Consider the following 19,368-nt stretch of genomic DNA (forward strand, 5'->3'; position numbering starts at 1 on the left):
AAATGTACTAGATAAATGTAAGCAATTTTTTGTTTTTTTGCATATTTGATTTAGTTCTGATCAAGTACTTATTTCCAGCAACAATCCATTTATTAAAGAAATTGAGACAATGGCTAAAGTAGTTATCAAAGCAACATCAAAGTTCAAAGTAAAATTTATTATCAGAGTATATATATGTCACCACATACAACCCTAGATTCTTTTTCCTGTGGGCATACTCATCAAATCTATAGAACAGTAACTGTAAACAGGATCAATGAACAACAAACTGCAAATGCAGATATAAATAAATAAATAACAAGCATGAAATAACATGGATCAATGTGATTGTTTCCTTCTTTACTTGTAAACTGATTTGAAAGTATTATTTCTGTTATGTTTCTGGAAGTAATGTTACTGTGCTTGTTAGTCTTGATTAATTATTTTCAGAAATCAGCTAAAAAGATGTTGATTGCTTTCTCATTTTGATTTGCCTCCCTAAAGTTCTTCAACTCTCATTGGTTTGGTATATAATGAATAGGAAAGTTAACTCAATTTAAGTATCTTACTTATCTTTGTATGATGGGAAGAGATTCTTTCAGATAGTGAACATATTTTTGATTAATTTTTGGAGTGTGTCCAATTCCTCTGCATTGCACCACCATATAAACAAATATAAAAATAGTGCTTTTTGTGCATTTGTAATCTAGCTAATAAAAAAAGCACATAACAGTCAACCAGCATCTGGTAATATGCCCCCTTTAATATTCAGCAATGGAAAGTAGTTATGGATCAGGGCTTGCCTGCAGTACCTCTGCATTACAAGTGCTCTTAATCATAAATATTTTAATATTAAGCATAGACAATGTGCTGCACCAAGCCCCAAGTAAATGAAAATAAAAACTCAAAGCATGATCTACTTGTGCCTAGAACTCAGAACTATTTTCAAGATGAGCCCAAGATATGAATGTTCTGCTGTAGTGAAATACTGAACCTCACAGATTTATTAGTAAACTAGACAATGGGGTGACCCATCGGAGCACCATTTGAGAGAACGGTAGTGCAGTCAGACATGACCAGAATGAACATTACATTTTCCTGAATGCTGTTTGGTATCGCTTTGCTTTGGAAATTGAAGAAGAAAACATCAGTTTGTTAAAGAAGAACGGCGTGTAGCAAGGCAAATATAGCTCCTTGTTTAACGAAAGACACTTTTGATGGCATCATTTCTGGTTGATCTGCCAAGGCACAAGGGGGTGCCTCTCGTCATTCTGGAGATGTGCAGTCCTTTCATCCGCCATCTCTTCATCTCTTCTGCTGTTTATTCATTGTCTCTGATCCTGGAGACGTGCATTTCTCTGCTCCTTTTTCTCTTCCTCCCTCCTCCTCCTGTACCTGTTTTAGTCATTCTGCAGACGTGCAGCCCTTTCATCCCCGTCTCTGTCCATGTCATGGATAGAGTGGACAGTTAGAGCCTTTTTCCCAAAGTGGCAGTGGCCAATATTTGAGGATATCTGTTGATGGTGAGTGAAGGAGAGTTTAGGGGAGATTTCAGTCTAGTTATTTTACAGGGTGTCAGGACTTCACTGCCGGAGTGGTAGGAGAGGACAATACAATTAGGGCATTTAAGAGACTCAGATCGACACATGGATGGAAAAGAAATGGAGAATTATGGGCTGTGTAAGAGGACAGGTTCATATAGGTCAGCACCACATTGTGGGCTGAATGGCCTGTACAGTGCTGTACTGTTCGATGTTCTCTTCATCTCTTCTGCTGTTTGTTCTTTGTCTCTAATCCTGGAGACGTGCATTTCTCAGCTCCTGTGTCTCTTCCTTTCTCCTCCTTCTGTGCCTGTTTTTGTCATTCTGGAGATGTGCCGCTCTTTCATCCCCCGTCTATTCATCTCTTCTGCTGTTTGTTCTTTGTCTCTGATCCTGGAGATGTGGATTTCTCAGCTCCTTTGTCTCTTCCTCTTTCCTCGTCCTGTGCCAGTTGTTGTCATTCTGGAGACGTGCATGCCTCTCCTCCTCTGTCTCTTCTCTCATCTTTTTTGTCCTGACTCTTTGATCCTGGAGTTGTGTGGCCCTGGCCTCATTTGATTCTTGTTCTCTCCCTCTCCTTGCCGCTTCCCGACGATGTTTGGCATCATCCCTTGACTATAATGTCCCCCTTCTCTTTCCACACGGCATAATTAGGCTGACCATACTTTTTTTACCCTAATGCTGGGTAGAAGATATGAAACAGTAACACCAAAGCCTCCAGGAAGCTGATTATTCTTGATGATGTGGTTGGCGCTCTCCTAAATGGACATGAAATAGTCACCGCTGTCCTTCGACTGTAGCAAAGGGTTTGATGGGTGTCTCAAAGTACATCATTACAATAGGATTTAATGATCTCTTATTGATGGGTGGCAGTTGGTTCTGTCCCAATCCTGCACATGCTGATGGTGATATGTGACCGCTCGAAATAGAGCTGCCCTTCCCTTTTGCTCCGGTTGGTGGCGCTGCTGAGGCTGGCCGTGCGCATGCGTCGTGGTGCCACGTCCCGATTTCCATGATGGTGGATCGGCTCTCGGGTGAAAACGGGGCAGTTGATTTTGGCGAGTGAACAATTTTTTACAAATATATAACCCCGAACTTTGACTGCATTCTGTAAGTTAGCACATTTTAAGTCGATTTAGCCAAAAACAGTGCTGCTGTAATGCATTGTTTCTGCTAATTGGAGGTCACAGTCAGACAGAGCATGAGAGTTTTAGTAGTATATAGATTAGCAGAATCTGACCATGGATTCGTAAGTGTATAGGGAGTCAGGACTGAAGATGCAGCTTAATTGGACACTTGTTGAGGATAACAAAGGGAATTACAAAGATGGTGGCGAGTCAGCATATCAAAAGAAAATTGAAAACCTGGTTGTGTGGTGCCATCACTCAGCACCAGCTAAACCAAAGAATTGATTATAGACTACAGGAGGAAGAAGGTAGGGGTCCATGAGCCAGTCCTCATTCGGAGAACAGATGTGGAGAAGGTCAGTAACTTTACATCATAGGATCTGTCCTGGGGACCAGCATGTAAATGCCATTGCAAAGAAGTTTCCATAGATTTAGCATGTCACCAGAAACATTAACAAACATGGATATACAGTGGAGGGTATCCTAATTGGCTGTATCACAGACAGGTATGGAAATAAATTTGGAAATGGAAAAGTGGTGGATACAGCCCAGTCCGTCACAAGCAAAGCCCTTCCCTCCATTGAGTACATGGCACGCTGACAGAAGAAATCAGCATCTATCATCAAAGACCCCTCACTATCACAGTCCAGGCCATGCTGTCACCCTACTATTACTATCGGGCTCTGAACTAATTCTACAACCTATAGCCTTTTTTAAAGGAGTCTTCATAACTCATGCTCTCAGTGTAATTTGACTTACACAATTTGCCTTCTGCACACCAGTTGTTAGTCAATCTTTGTTTTTTTTTGTAAATTCTATTTATTTTTCTGTAAATGCCTGTAAGAAAATGACTCTATATATATATATATATACATGCACACACACACACACACACACACACACACACACACACACACACATACATATATATATATATATATATACCCACTTTGATAAATTCACTTTGAACTTTGAATATTGAGTTTCAGGTCTAGAAATTTGGAGATGGGTTTACTTGGAATTACAGTACTGAAGGCAGAGTGTAGTCAATAAGCAGTAGTCTAATGTAGGTGTCTTTCTATCTTGATGTTCCAGAGATAAGGGTAGGGCCAAGGGAGATAGCATAAAGTGGACTTGTTTTTGATGGTAGGTGAATTACATTGGGTTTATTTTGTCTGGGAGGCTGTAGACCCTTGAAGCATTTCACGATGATGGATTGCAGAACCACCAGGCGGTAGATATTGAGGCATATTACCTTACTTTTCTTAGCTACCAAGATGACAGAAGTTTTCTTAAAGCACAGATATCTGTGCTGTCCATGATAAGGAAAGCTGGACCTGACTTTGACCACTACTCTGCAGTGTCTTAGCTTCCTGTATGTTAATTGCTGACATAGGGCATGCTGCAATTAATCAGGATACTTTCAAAAAAGGAAATGATTCTGGTTTCACTCATTCACTGTTGCCATCATTCATTTGTACGTCCTTGCAGAAAGATAGCTGACCTTGTTCTGCATCAACATTAGTTAATGTAGGTATTATGTATTTATCTATTTATGAGATGCAATGCAGAATAGGCCCTTCAAGCTGTGCTGCCCACAATCCCCAATTTAACCCTAGCCTAATTACAGAACAATTTACATTGACCATTTAACCTACCAATTTGGAATGTAGCAGGAGACCAGAGGATCGGAGGAAACCCACGTCCGCAGAGCCGGAATGTTTTGGCAAAGCTATGACCACTTTGATTACTTTGCATTAAGAAAGGACTTTTTTCTGTTATAATGCATTCTTTCTTGTAAAAAATTATGTATAATTTATGTTTTTCAGGTGAATTTTTATGATACTATGTGCTTATCATGCTGTTGCAAATAAGTTTTTCATTGCACCTGTATGTACATGTGCATATAATGATAAACTATATAACCACTGGAAAAGCTTCTCAATATAGCAAGCCAAAGAAACTGAGAATTATTATTAAACAAATCAGAAAACCATTTTATGAATCAGAGTTAGTCATAGAGATCATTTGGCTCTCTGAATTCATGCTGACCCATTTATATTAATCGCATTTTTTAGTGTCAATAATCAATATTATCCAATGCCATATGATATGAGATTAAATGGGTTCCCTAGTTTACTGAGAGTCCAGCAGACATGCTTGTCAATGGAAGGGACTCTGTTTAAAGGAGAAGGACATGCACAAAGTACTGATGCATTTTACTCACTGTAATGCCAGTGAACCAACAGTAGATGGCATACATCGTCAACAGCCAGCTGCAATGACAGCAGTCCCATAGAAATCCCCCAAGTCAGGACTCGTATCAACAGACCTATCAGAGAGATTAGAATATCTAAAAATGAGGTTTTTTTCACCTTCTGATGTTTTATTAATAATGTGCAACCCTCCAAAAAAAAGTTTCCAATGTGAAATAACACACAAAATGCTGGAGGAACTCAGCAGGTCAGGCAGTGTCTATGGAAATAAATAAGCAGTCAGCGTTTTGGGCTGAAACTGTTCTTCAGGATGTTGCCTGACCTGCTGATTTCCTCCATCATTTTGTTTGTGTTGCTTTGGATTTCCAGTATCTGCAGGCTTTCTCTTGATTTCAACGTGAAGATTGGTTTCATTATGTACTTTGTTTTGGCTAACGACAGGCACTTCGCCATGATAGACACATCACGGAGATATGGTCTAAAGTCTCTGACATCCCCATATCTCCTTCAAGCCTTAATATTAGATTTAACGGGCTAGTGTATTCCTTGTGGAAATGTATTTGTCTGACTGAATGGAGCCTTTATGTACTCAGACTTGCAGAAATAAGTTTTCTGTACAAGCATGAGATTAATTAGTGGAATCCAGAAATTGAATTTGTAGAGCTTCTCATTGCATTTAATTCCCAAGTTGAATGTTGAATAGCTACAACTCTGCCCCTTCAATAACATAATTCCAAGTAAACTCAACTCCAAACTCATAGACCTGTCAAAATTTTAGATGACATGCCAAATCTGCGCAAACTTCTAAGAAAGTAGAGGTACTGCCTTTGAAATGGCACTTGCTTCAGGATGGATCCTCTGGAATGATATACAAAAGAAGAAAAACTGTGCAAATGAAAATAATTACTGAGAACCAGAGTTGTAAAGAGTCCTCGAATGTTGTAGGTAGTAAAGTTAGTTCAGAGTAGAGACGATTGAAGTTAAGCACACAGCCTGAAGGTTTATTGTATTTTTACTTAGAGATAGAGCACAGTAGCAGGCAGTTCTGGCCCAAGGAGTCTGTCGCGCCCAATTACACCCATGTGACCAATTGGCCTTCTAACCTATACGTCTTTGGAATGGGGGTGGATACGAGAGCAGCCGGAGGAAACCCACGCAAGCACAGGGAGAAAGTGCAAGCAGGAATTGAACCCAGGTCTCTGGTGCTGTAATAGCATTCAGTTAACCACTACACTACAGTATCAGTTGTTGAATGATCAATGTTCCTGAAGCTGCAGTGTGGGAATTAAGCCTTCCGTAACTTCTGCCCCTTGGTGATAGTGAGAAAAGAGGGCCCTTTGATGACAGGTGGTGATCTCTTGTGACAGCGCTTCATGTAAGTATACTCAATGGGGGGTGGAGGGGGGACATGGTTTGTCTGTGATGGACTGGACTGTGTGAAGCACTTTCTCTAGCTTCTATCATTCCTGGTCATTAGTGCTTCTATACCAGTCCATGATGCAACCAGTTAGGGTACTCTCCAATATGCATCAATAAAAGTTAGTCAAAGTTTGTGGTGGCCTGCTGAATCTACACAAACTTCATGGTAAATAGAGGTGCTGTTGTGCCACATTGTGATGACACATGCTGGTCCCAGGACAGCTAAGTGTAATGCCTGGTGATTGGACGTGTGGGCATGGGGTGATACAGTAAGCATTCTTGATGACAATTTAATGGTGATGAATTGTGTTGGCTCCCCTGATTCCATGTGTTGGTGTTTGTTTGTCAGATTTTTTAAAGCTAACCTGGTTGTAGTGCCCTGCAATGGTCAGAAAGGCATCAAGGTGCACTGTCTCATTTCTTGTTGATTGCGGTGCTCAGCTCCTCCAGTGCCATCTTGACATTAAATGTGAGTGGGATGTACACTGCAACCAGGATGACAGTGGAGAGCTCCTTTGGCAGTTTATAAATGACGTCAGATTTATATGATCAAGTGAATTTACAGCAAGTGACCTTGCCACTTCACGCCTGCTCCACCATTCAGTAAATTCATAGCTGTCAGATGGCGTGGATATTGGGAAGATCCCAGAGGACCGGAAATCCATAAATGTAACACCTTATTCAATAGAGAAGGAAAGCTGGAAACTATAAACCAGTTAGCCCCAACAGCTGTATTTGGGAAAATGTTGTAAAAAAAACATTTTTTGGCCATCTCCACTCATCTCATTTACCAGTATTAGGTCCATATGTTTTTAAACTTGCCTGTTCTAGTGCCTGTCAAAATGTCTCTTAAATGTAGTGATTCTATATGATTCCATAACCTCTACTGGCAGCTTCATTCCAGATATCAGCCAATAAATGTTTTTTTTAAAAAGCAACTTTCCCCTCAGCTCTCCTTCAAAATTCATTTCTACCACCTCAGCCCTGTCTCTTTATGTTTGCTATTCCTATCAAAGGAAAAAGGTTGTCTCTCAAAATTTTAGATGTTTTTTTTTAATCAGGTCTCCCCAGTCTCCTTTACTGCATGGAAGAGCAAAGCAGCCTCTCTCCATAACTAAATTCTTCTAGTCATGGTAACATCCTGGTGAAACCAACGCAATCACATTCTTCCTAAACGTGGTGACCAGAATTGCACATAATACTCAGTGCAGCTTAACCAGTGTTTTGTTAACTTGCTTCAAAACGTCCCAACTCTTATATTCTATGCCTTGACTTCAGAATACAATCAGAATCAAGTTTAATATCGCTGGCATGTGTTGTGAAATGTTGTTTCGCGGCAGCAATACAATGCAGTGCAAATGTTTTTAAACTATAAATTACATTAAGAAATATAAAAATTATAAATATAAAAAATATAAAAATGCAAAAGAGAGCTGTAATGCGGTATGACTTCTTCACTACCCTATTTCCCTATATTGCCACGTTCAGGAAATGGTGGGCATAGTTCTTTCTAGAGGGCAGTCATTCTTCTCCCCTTTCTCATCAGGCAGAAGATGGAAAACCCTGAAAGCATGTACAACCAAGCACATATTCTTTATCCTTAAGTGTTACTATCAGCTCTTGCTTTTAGTATCTGTATAGAATTGCTTGGGATTCTCTTTTAATCCTACTTACCAGTGACATCTCATGGTGGAAAAGTCTTCTTGCAGAGAACTTGGGCAGGAGCCATAGGTTTATTTACCACGTATAGTTCTGGTCAGCACACTTACAAGAAGATGTAGTGCAAAGAAAATGGATGACAATATCAGAATTGCTGTGAGAAGGACAGACTGGAAATGGTTCCTGATTTTTTTTAATGTATTTCTCAGTTTGTATAGTAGTACTTCCAGTTTAAGATGGCGCTACTGAAGGCGTGCGACAGCTTACTGGGAACTCTAAATTCTGTTCCGAGCCATCAGTGTATCATTCCAACTAGTTAGGAAGGCAAATAATGTTTTGACTTGTGCGGTGCTGTTGAAGCTGCACCTGGAGTATTTTGTGCAGCTTTAATGCCATTATTTGAGAAAGGATACAGTAGCATTGAACACAGAACAGAAAAAAATCGCAGCTACTTCCTGGGATGGGTTGGAGGACCTATCATGAACAGCTAAAGAACTTAGATCTGCATTCTTTAGATTTTAGAATAATGAAGGATGATCCATAATGAAACATATAAGATCCTTAGAAGTCATTATAGGGGAGGTGTTAAGATTATTTCTTAGCAGTGGAAAAGCATTGGATGTCAAGCTACTGATGTGGGAAGTCAATTAAAATTGAGGGCAACACTAAATAATTTCTTGTCAGTCTCCTTATGTACAGCATTACTCTATTGACATGCAATAAGTATAAATACATAAGATAGCTTTTGTACATTGATGAATTGTTTTTTTTATTATTGTGTTCTTTATTTTCCTGAGTTGTTTTTGTGTGCTGCATCAGTTCCAGAGTAAGAACTATTTTATTCTCCTTTACACTTGGGTACTGGAAATGTCATTAAACAATCCTGAATGTTGAATCTGCCAAGGCCCGGGAAGGAACAGCAATGATCTTTGCTTTCTTGTATGTGTCTGAAACATGAGACATAAAGCATCACAGACATTTAATGAGTTCAGATCTAGACTCAATCTCTTTTTTTCAAACAAGCCAGCCATGCTTAACCATTCCCTGTCATGAATAACTGTCCAAATCAGACAATTCATATCACTGATGGAAGTCATTTGGTTTGTGGTGTCTCTGATAGTCAGTAATGAGCTGGTCACACCTTCCAGAACCATGTGCACATAATGTTTTCTGCTTCTGCCACTTGGACACTAGCTAATCTCTGGGTCACGAAGAAGGGTCTCAACCCAAAACGTTGACTGTTTATTTATTCATTTCTTTGGATGCTGCCTGGCCTGCTGAGTTCCTCCAGCATTTCCTGCATTTTGCTCTAATCTCTGGGCAATGTTTCTTGCTCATTTCTTTCATTCTTTTATCAGCCATTTTAGATGTACAGTTCTGTGCAAAGGTCTTTGGCACCCTAGATTTTTTATTTGGTTTCAGATGGTATAGCCTCCACAGAGCCTGATCATTGAGGCTGACTAAGATTATCTGGAGAGACAGAAGTCAAGTCAAGTCACTTTTTATTGTCATTTCGACCATAACTTCTGGTACAGTACATAGTAAAAATGAGACAACATTTTTTCAGGACCATGGTGTAACATGACTAGACTGAACTACGTAAAAAAAAAATACAGAGAAAGCTACACTAGACTACAGACCTACACAGAACTACATAAAGTGCACAAAAACAGTGCAGGCATTACAATAAATAATAAACAGGACAATAGGGCAAGGTGTCAGCCCAGGCTGTGGGTATTGAGGAGTCTGATGGCTTTGGGGAAGAAACTGTTACATAGTCTGGTCGTGAGAGCCCAAATGCTTTGGTGCCTTTTCCCAGACGGCAGGAGGGAGAAGAGTTTGTATGAGAGGTGCATGGGGTCCTTCATAGTGCTGTTTGCTTTGTGGGTGCAGCATATAGTGTAAATGTCCGTAATGGCGGGAAGAGAGACCCTGATGATCTTCTCAGCTGACCAAAAGCAAGTGAGACACCCAAGGTCTGCAGTAGAACTGTGGCAAATTCTCCAAGATACTTGGAACAATCTACAAGCTGAATGTCTTATAAAATTGCATCACAGTGTACCTAAGAGAATTGATGCAGTTTTAAAGCCAGAAATAATTGATTTGATTTGGTTTTTTAGCATTTACTGTTCTTAGTATTTTTTTTATGCAGAGAAACTTTTCTTTTTTTTTTGAAAGTATCTTCAAATTACTGAATTTTTTTTATTTGTGCCTAAGACGTTTGCACAGTACCGTATGCCTCAGGTTTTCAACTCCCTCATGATTTTATACATTGTGATTAGGCCTTCCTTATCCTCCACTGTTCCAAGGTAAACAACTCGAGCCCATTAACCCTTCAGAAGAAGAGATTGAAGAGAGAGAATTGTGATTCCTAATTTGTCTTTGAGCTAATCTTGCTACAATTTCTTGTTATTTCAAAGTTTCTTATAAGCACTTGTAAGACAATCATTCTGGGCAAAACTCCAAAAAAAAATGGTTATATACCAAGAATGAGATGTATTTAAAAATAACTGAAAACGACACATCAAAAACCTCAATGATACCCGATTGTCCTCTTGTCAAAGAACTTTATGCTATCCACCCTGCAGCTGCACCTCTGGAACCTGCTGCATAGGATGGATTTCATTAAATAATTAAATATTTGGTGGCTTCTTTTAGACTAACTGTGTCATGCAGGTTTGACTGCTGAGTAAATTGTTCTTGAATGAGTGATTTATTAGTAACCTGGATTTGTAACAGAACACCCAGCTGCTTTTCCAAAGCAACCCCTGCAAATTGCTGGAGGAACTCAGCAGGTCATGCAGCATCTATGGAAGTGAATGGATACTCAATATTTCGGGCTGAGGCCCTTCTTCAGGACTGAAAGAAGGGGGGAGGTATCAGAATAAAAAAGAGAGGGGTGTTGAAGGAGACTAACTGAAAGGTGATAGGTGAAGCCAGGTGGGTGGGAAAGGTCAAGGGCTGGAGAAGAAGGAATCTGATAAGAAACGAGAGTGGACCATAGGAGAAAGAGAAGGAGGAGGTGGCCCAGGGGGAAGTATAGGCAGGAGAGAAGAGGTAAAAGGTCAGAGTGGGGGATGGGGGGGATTTGTTTACCAGAAGGAGAATCAATGTTCGTGCCATTAGGATGGAGGCTACCCTGATGGAATATAAGGTGTTGCTCCTCCACCCTGAGAGTGACCTCATCTTGGCACGAGAGGATTCCATGGACCGACATGGCCCCCACGTGGCTTCACCTATCACCTTCCAGCTGACCACCCCCCATCCCCTCCCCCCTTCTTTTTATTCTGGCATCTACTCCTTCCCTTCTCAGTCCTAAAGATAGATTGTACCCAACCTGCTGAGTTCCTCCAGCACTCTGTTTGTGTTGCTTTGGATTTCCATTGTCCGCAGATTTTCTTGTGTTTATGATTAGCTGCTGCTTCAGGTGACTTGATAGGCAGTTGTGCTTCTGTGAATATCTTAGGATGGAATAGGCAAGAATATTATCCTCTGCATTTTTGAATATCCTGTCATATGTCAAGCAAATGATATAAATGCTGATTGGTATTTCTCAAAGATCTCTCACTGTATATGAAATAATAAAGGAATTTTGACCTCTTGTTAAAATTACCCTTTGCCTATTCAAAATCAATCTAAAATGCCTGGATAATAGAGGCCTCCACAGTGTATAATCTTCTGAAGATCTAACTCTTCCTCACTAGTCAAGAAAGCACAGCAGCACCTACACCTTCTGAAGAGACTGAGGTGTGCAGGCTCCCGGCCCCCATTCTAACAACTTTTTACAGGAGCACCATCGAGAGCGTCCTGTCTGGCTGCATCATTGTGTGGTACAGAAGCTGCAAGGCATCGGACCACTAGACCCTAGAGTGGATAGTTAAAACTGCTGAGGGGATCATTGTGGTTTCTTTCCCGCCATATTTGTGAAGTTTACAGGGAGCTTTGCAGGCAAAGGGCCCCAAGCTTTGTTGAGGATCCCTACCACCCATCTCACAATCTCTTTGACCTACTACCATCAAAAAGGACGTACAGAAACATCAGGACTAGGACTGCCAGGCTGGGTAACAGTTTCTTCCCTCAAGCTGCGTGACTAATAAATACCCTGCCACCACCGAGGTCTTGTCACTAGGTAGTGAGTTGTTTACTGCATATCGTACAGTTTACCTGTGCTGCATGTGTTTATTTTGTGCATGCACTGTGGTCCCGAGGAGTGTTGTATCATTTGGTTGTATATGTACAGTCAGATGATAACGGACTTGAACTTGAAGAAACAGCATTAGAAAAGTTGTGATGGTGACCTTTGATTTTCTTTTAATCATATTAATATGTAGTTTTGCAATTGGTCATTTCTGTAAAAAACATATAAATTTGCTTATTGTGTATATAGTGAAGTTGTTTCTTTTACACTGTCAGAGGATCGAAGTTCTTAGACCTTGAATGTGCATATATATATATAAACATTTATTTTATGGCTACATGTATTGTTTCTAAGATTAAGATGCTATTGACCACAATTATTCTTTTAGAATAGCTGTTTGATGTCTCCCTTTGGTGTATCTTGGTTTGGTTAATCCTTTTGTACCTGACCACTAGCTATAACTGCATGCAATTACCATGGCAGAATCCTTCACCATGATGTATGGACTACAGACATCAGTCTGTGGTTTGTCATATAGATGGAATCAATTAAATAAACTTTTACTAATGAATAGAATGAAGTTTAATCATTTGTCAGAATCTAAACAAAACGGTCCAGACTTCTAGTTTAGCTACATAACCTGTCTGGTATTCTGTTCTTAATTCCCTACTAATTCTAGGGAAATTTTCAGTTAAAGCAGTTCTTTGCACGCCTGGACTCCAGTGCGTACTTGTCTGAATGTTCAGTTTGTTAATTTTTCCATTTTTAAGCAGCAGGCTAAGGTTCTACTCCTCCTCTTTCCCTTTGGAATATATCACCTTCTGCTGTGATTGATTAAGTTGAATTAACTGTTCTTGCAATGAGAGTTTACATGCACACCTCTTTCCCCTTCAGTCACACACAAAACTCTAGTAAACCTTGCCTTCACCAGTCTATAACGTGATCTTACAATGTTTCATAGAAATTTCAAATGTAAATCTAGTTTTAAGAAGCTGCCAATCTAATAGTATGACTTTTTAATAAACACACTGGAAAATGTTGTGGGAATCTGTACAGTGAGGAGTTTGTGTATATACAGGTATGCGTCGCTTAACATCCATGATCTGTGAAATCGAACGTTATGTGATTTGGACATTGTGCGAACACCATATTGTATACTTAGCAAGCCTATATGGAGCACTGTAGTGTACCTTTATTGACTAAATAGAGGGATTCTCTTTTTTGTTTGGTGTCAATCAGTGTCATTAGCAATTTCTTCATATCCAATGTAGGTCCCTCTCGCATTTTTGTGAGCCTTGTAGTTTACAGTGAAGCCGATCCTTTAACAGCTTCGAGAATTTTTTCTTTGTTTTTCAGGATCGTCGTGATTGTTGAGTGCGACATGCCTAAATCCCAAGCAATAGAATTCATTGGTTTTCCACCTTCATATTGTTTAATAACCTTTTGTTTCATTTCCCTTTCCCTCTTGCTGCTGCTATCACTAGGAGTGGCTTTGCTGCCTTTAGAAGCCATGATGCACTCTACGGTAATGTTTTCAAAAAAAAATTAAACAGAGAGATAACACTACTACACTCAAGACGCACGATACACGAGTTTGGTTACATCAGCTACATCACATTCTCTGATCGGGACTACGGGCGTACGTGCGATCGGACGTTGTATTAAGATAGATGATACCACATCTAAATAAGATGCTTATATGTGAATCTTTGCAAACTACCTGTATGAACCCACACAAAATGCTAGAGGAACTCAGCAGGTTGGGCAGCATCTATGGAAAAGAATAAAGAGTCAACATTTCTGGTGGAGACCTTTTATCAGGACTCTCTACCCAAAACATCGACTGGTCTTTTTTTTCCATGGGTGATGCCTGGCCTGCTGAGTTCCTCCAGCATTTTGTGTGGGTTGCTTTGGATTTCCAGCATCTGCAGATTTTGTCGTCTTTGTACCTGTAAGAATCTGCTTTTAATAACAAAACTCAATTTTTCAAAATGCATTACATTTTGATATTTCAGGTGGAAATCTCAAAATAAGAGTGTAATCTGAGGCCTTGTACGTTCCTTGTTCATGTATCTACAATTTAATGGTACTACCTTTCTGCAAATTTGAAAATGTGTGTAATCACTGTTCTATGTAACTTGTTTTTGTTTGTGTTTAAATTAGATGTGGAGAAGCAATATCAAGTAGTCATTCATGGGATTGAACCAATGCTGGAAACACCTTTGCAGTGGCTTAGTGAGCATCTGAGCTACCCAGACAATTTCCTGCACATTAGTATCATTCCTGTGCCGAGAGACTGAGGAAGCAAGCGACTCAAACAGAGAGCGAATCACCCTGTCCGGACTTGCCTAAGCAGTACTATTTTCCACTTTCATAAAGCCTGTTGGAAGCAACTTGAATCAGAAATACTCGCTGCTGCAAGCCTAACAGGAAGAGATCCCACAAGTGACTGCTGATCCTAGTTTGTATCTCTATTATAAACCTGCTGTTGTCATTAAACCTCACTCACAACATGAAAACTTCTCAAGGCCACTAGTGTCATATTTCTTGTACAATGTTCAACATGATATTTTCTAAGGCATTGAGCAACAGAACCACGTAGCACTTAATTTCTGATTAACGTATAAAACAGGGGTATTTCCAAAAGTGACCATGATTGAATTGCAGTATGAGAGTATGGAAAGAGTTTTTTTTTTACTTTCCAAAGGATTATGCTAGCTCTCAGAAAAACAAATAGGTACTGATTTGCAGAAATGTTTCAAAATTTTTCATTCTTTCACCATCTTTTATTTCTTCCAAATACTTTCATTCCCTCTCCATCTCCCGCCCCCTCTTCTGCTCCAGCCCAACCCCATTCTTCCCTGATCCCCTCCCCTTTGTCCCTGCCCCATCACCATCCCCTTCCCTTGCCTCTTCTTTCCTTCCCCCCCTCCTCACCCCTCTTTATCCCTTCCTCCTTTCTACTCTCATTCTGTCTCTCATTCTACTTTCCTCATTCATTTTACCTTCTTCTTACAATCCTCCTCCTGGTCCTGAAATTATTATAATGACCAATACGAAACAGTAAACTATTTATACAGTGGATTCTGGTTAATCGGTACAGCCACTTATTTGGGACAACTCCTACAGAACAAAAACTAATCCAGAAAATAGCTGGGATTCCCTTTGTTCATTTGGGACGTTATGCCATGTAATTGGGACAAGAGACTTGTGAACAGTTTCTAACTAGAGTTAGGCATGTGAACTTGTGTGGCCATTAGGCACTGCACTTTAGAGAGATCATTTTTAAATAGCATCAGTTGCATGCACTTGTATTCAAAAAGCAGTGATTTCTGTCACTGGTAATCGGTGAGAAATATCTGTCAGACGTTTCAGAACTGTTTTGATCACTGCCAGTTTCAAGCATTCAGGCTTAGCAATGCCAGGAATGAAAGTGAAAAGATTACACTACTTCAACAAGTTAGGAACTATGAAAAATTTAAAGCTATCACCAGTCATTTTGAATTTTACAATGAAAATGAAGATTTGGAGGATACCATCATCAATAGCATTGTATGAAGGCAGCCCATTATCTACACCAAGTGTCTGCACTGAATTTGTTCATTTACACTGAATCAAAAGAACATGGCAGCGTACACTGGATGAATTCCTCCGTCAATAACTATTAGGAACTAATACACAGTTTTTTAGAACTGTAGTACTATTGGTAGTGTTCTAATTTGTTCTGTATTTAAATGCAAACTATGTTACTCAGTGAAATGGTAGCTTGTCTTTTTATGCCTTTTTAACTATTTCCATAAGGCTAATTGGAGCAGCTGCTTAATTGGGGAAAAATGTACTAGTTTCAATGTGCCCCAGTTAACCGGAATCCACTGTATTACGGTTATTGGGATTAAATCTTTAAATCATCCCACATTTTTATCTGTTAAAGGATGCCCTTATGTAAAATCAAAGTTTTGTTTAGTTTAATCGTTGGCATTCATGGTCATAAACTAGACACGTTTGGTATTTTTAAATACTCTTATATTCTTATGACATTTGTTTTGTATTGATAGATAACGGGACGAATTTCGTAACTGCTTTAATTCAACTATATACCATTTTCAGGAATGTCTTTTGTAATGCAGATTTCTGGCAGAATCATGTAGTACAGGCATCTTTCTTTCTCCCAAATAAAAGCCACTATCAATAATTTGCATGTGTAGATGACTGAAGTATTCTCTGGGAGGTATAAACAATCTTCTTTGCTGATGCCCTTCCGGGTGCTTTTTATGTGGCGTGCAGGAAATGGATCTGAGTTCCTAATAAAGACAGCCTAGGAAATGATGTGTGATTTGTTACCCTAAACATTATCCAATGATTGTGGCCAAAAATTGTTTAAATTTTTGAAGAGATGAGGGGTAACACTGAATGGAGTAAATAAATGATTTTTATTAAATCAGGGGTTGCACATCAAAAAAGGCCAAAGGATGTTTTCACTGAATTAACTATTAAATTATGTTTTACCATTGAAAATATCTACCATATTTTGCTTGATGTATTTCAAAGTGTCAATAACTTTATTTTGGGCTTACCTTGTCCATGGAGGAATTTGAAGTGACAAAGATTTAGAAAGCCTTATATTTAGAAATCCAGTGTATCACTGATGACAACTGTCAGACAAACAATATTCTTGAAGAAAATTCTTCTTGAAGAAATCAGTTTATAATAGTTATCTGAAACAATTGCTGTCTGAATATTTATATGTAAGATCTAGCATTTGCGAATATAAATAGGCTTTTAGCAAAAAGGGCAGAGAGTTAAAATTCACCATCACTGGAGAGAGCTATTTACTCTGAAGATAAGGAAGTTCCAGTATTTGTAATTAATTTGAGAATGTCTCATATGATTGGTAACAAGTGCTAATTTGCTTGCATGTTCTGTTTTCCACTTTTGTGGTTTACATCTCAACTGGACAGAAAATTTAATCATAGTTCGCATAAAAAGTACTAAGCCTCACACATGGCCTTATCACACGTGGCCATGAAGTTTTACACAGTTTGCCATTGGCGAATGAACAGCTTGTCTTGTTTAAGCATGCTTGCTGGTAATGTCCTTCATTTGTATCAATTTTTTGTGTAGATTGGATAACTGCACAATGTGCATTTTAATTTGAAATACATGTTGAAATACTTGTAGTAGGGATTGTTTAAAGGTTTAATATACTGAATGAAAATTAAAAGCCCCTACCTTGCTGTGCAATAAAATCTTTTTTCAATGCAAAGTAGCATCGTTTGTTATTGTTATCCCTTTGTAATCTGTATACACAAAATATTTAAGACAATATTTTGTTTGCTTAGTGCCACTGGATTCAAACAGTGAAGGTTCCCTTCTAATGTGTGGTATACCTTTTGAAATAATGTAACGCAATACTTGTAACTCTTCAGCAGACTCACTCTGTTTTAATTATGCAACAAAAGAAGCTCTTTTGATAATAAAATGCCTTTTATTTCATATTTGTCTTGGTGAATCTTCCACTGATTTTCATATACTTTAAAAAAATGATTTTTTGTAAATGTGTGAATATTCTCTTTTGCTAAGACTTTTTTAAAAATATGATTTTCAGTCTTTGCAAATTAAATGTTTATGTACATTCATTAATAAGTTATTACAGGATGCTTAATGGTCTGTCACTTGTTTTGATATAATGTCAAGTTTCATTTGATGGTTTTAAAAACAGCTTTATGCAACAATCTTGAATGAAAGCCGCTTAAGCTGTAATTAGTCTTGGGCAAATCATTTCCCATGTGCAGCTCAGTCATATCTACAAACAAATCATGAATTGTATGGCAACACCTTATCCTGGTCCTGTTTCTGATGGTTCAACAATCTGCCAGGTTGTGCCGGCAACTCAGAAAAGATGGAATGGAAAGACAAAATTACAAAAATTCTATTGCAATTAGAGACATGGAAAACCTATAGCACAATACAGGCCCTTCGGCCCACAATGCTGCGCCAAACATACTTATTTTAGAAATTACCTAGGGTTACCCATAGCCCTCTATTTTTCTAAGCTCCATGTATCTATCCAGGAGTCTCTTAAAAGACCCTATCGTATCTGCCTCCTTTGTACCTACTTCCAAGTACCTTAAAACTGTATTAGCCATAAACTTTATTCAGACTGTAGTCTGCAGTCCTTCCCCATGAAGACTTTTCATTGGCTTCATGGAGCTTCAGTGTTTCCCTCAGAATGTTTTCCCGCATCTTGGAATATGCCACTTGGTAGCATTCCATTAAGGACACTTATTTATACGAGAAGAACAACAAGCTTCAGGCAGAATTCTTCAAGTATTAAAAATGTTTCCGTTTCTGAGTAATGTTGAGCGCCCACATGTGTTGAGCAGCTGTGAGATACTATGTAAAATCTATTTTTAATGTTGATTGATGTTCTTCCTTGTCAGGTATAAATATGATCAAAGCCCAAACACTTGATTCTCTCTTAGCCAATTAACAGAAGGGCTGCTATCTATACCCCTCATAATTGTATATACCTCAATCAGGTTACCCCTCAGTCTCTCCGCTTCAAGCTAAACTGGCCCAGCCTATTTCTGCTTCCCTGTAGTTATAACAGCCCACTGCAGGATGTTGTTATTAGGACATTGTTAATGGAAATAGCTAATGATTAGATAAGTAAAGCATCCTACAAGCTTTTAATCATAACTGATTGTTGTTATTGACCTTGATGTCATGTTTCCAGTAACTCATTTAACTCGGATTAAAATGGTGGAAATACTCAGTCATTACAAGAGAGATAATACTGACAGGCTCTTTAGCTCTCCTGACTGTCAAGCAGCCATCCATACTAATCCCATTTTATTCTCATATTCTGCCATTCACCTACATGCATACGGTGGCCAATTAACACTGAGACAAAGTCAGAGCATGTAGTGGAACACACGTAACCCTGGGGAGAACATGCAAAGCCCACAAAGACACTGGAACTCTGAGACATCAGCCCTACTAGCTGCACTGTTGTGTACCCCAGTGTCACATTCCCTCTCTGGTAGTTAAAAGCACTTTGTAAAATTCTCATCTCCTGGTTGTCTAGACTCATTTTGTGCATTTGTTCATCATTCATCCCGAAGATGGTGCCTGCTGGTGAGTTGCAGTTCTATAAGCATCAGCATCTCACCAGAGTGCTGGTTTTTCCGTGTGCAAGTCCAGATAGTAAACATTGAACAACTGTTATGTCTGTGATAAGCTATTGACCAGAGAAGCACTCAATTCTAATGTGAATTTTTCCAGTTGAA

At 39.1% G+C, this 19,368-nt stretch overlaps 1 protein-coding gene across 3 annotated transcripts in view; it reads left to right on the forward strand.

The window, feature by feature from the left end:
* Window positions 1–17,574, forward strand: part of atg5 (ATG5 autophagy related 5 homolog (S. cerevisiae)) — a 158,876-nt gene extending 141,302 nt beyond the window's left edge. For all 3 annotated transcript variants that reach the window (XM_059983020.1, XM_059983019.1, XM_059983021.1), the window contains one exon: window positions 14,243–17,574. In XM_059983020.1, the coding sequence (XP_059839003.1) occupies window positions 14,243–14,379 (137 nt within the window). In that variant the 3' untranslated portion in view covers window positions 14,380–17,574. The remainder of the gene's footprint in view (window positions 1–14,242) is intronic.
* Window positions 17,575–19,368: the final 1,794 nt, after the last annotated feature.

This window comes from Hypanus sabinus, chromosome 10, assembly GCF_030144855.1.
Source record: "Hypanus sabinus isolate sHypSab1 chromosome 10, sHypSab1.hap1, whole genome shotgun sequence".
In the NCBI taxonomy this organism is placed as follows: Eukaryota; Metazoa; Chordata; class Chondrichthyes; order Myliobatiformes; family Dasyatidae; genus Hypanus; species Hypanus sabinus.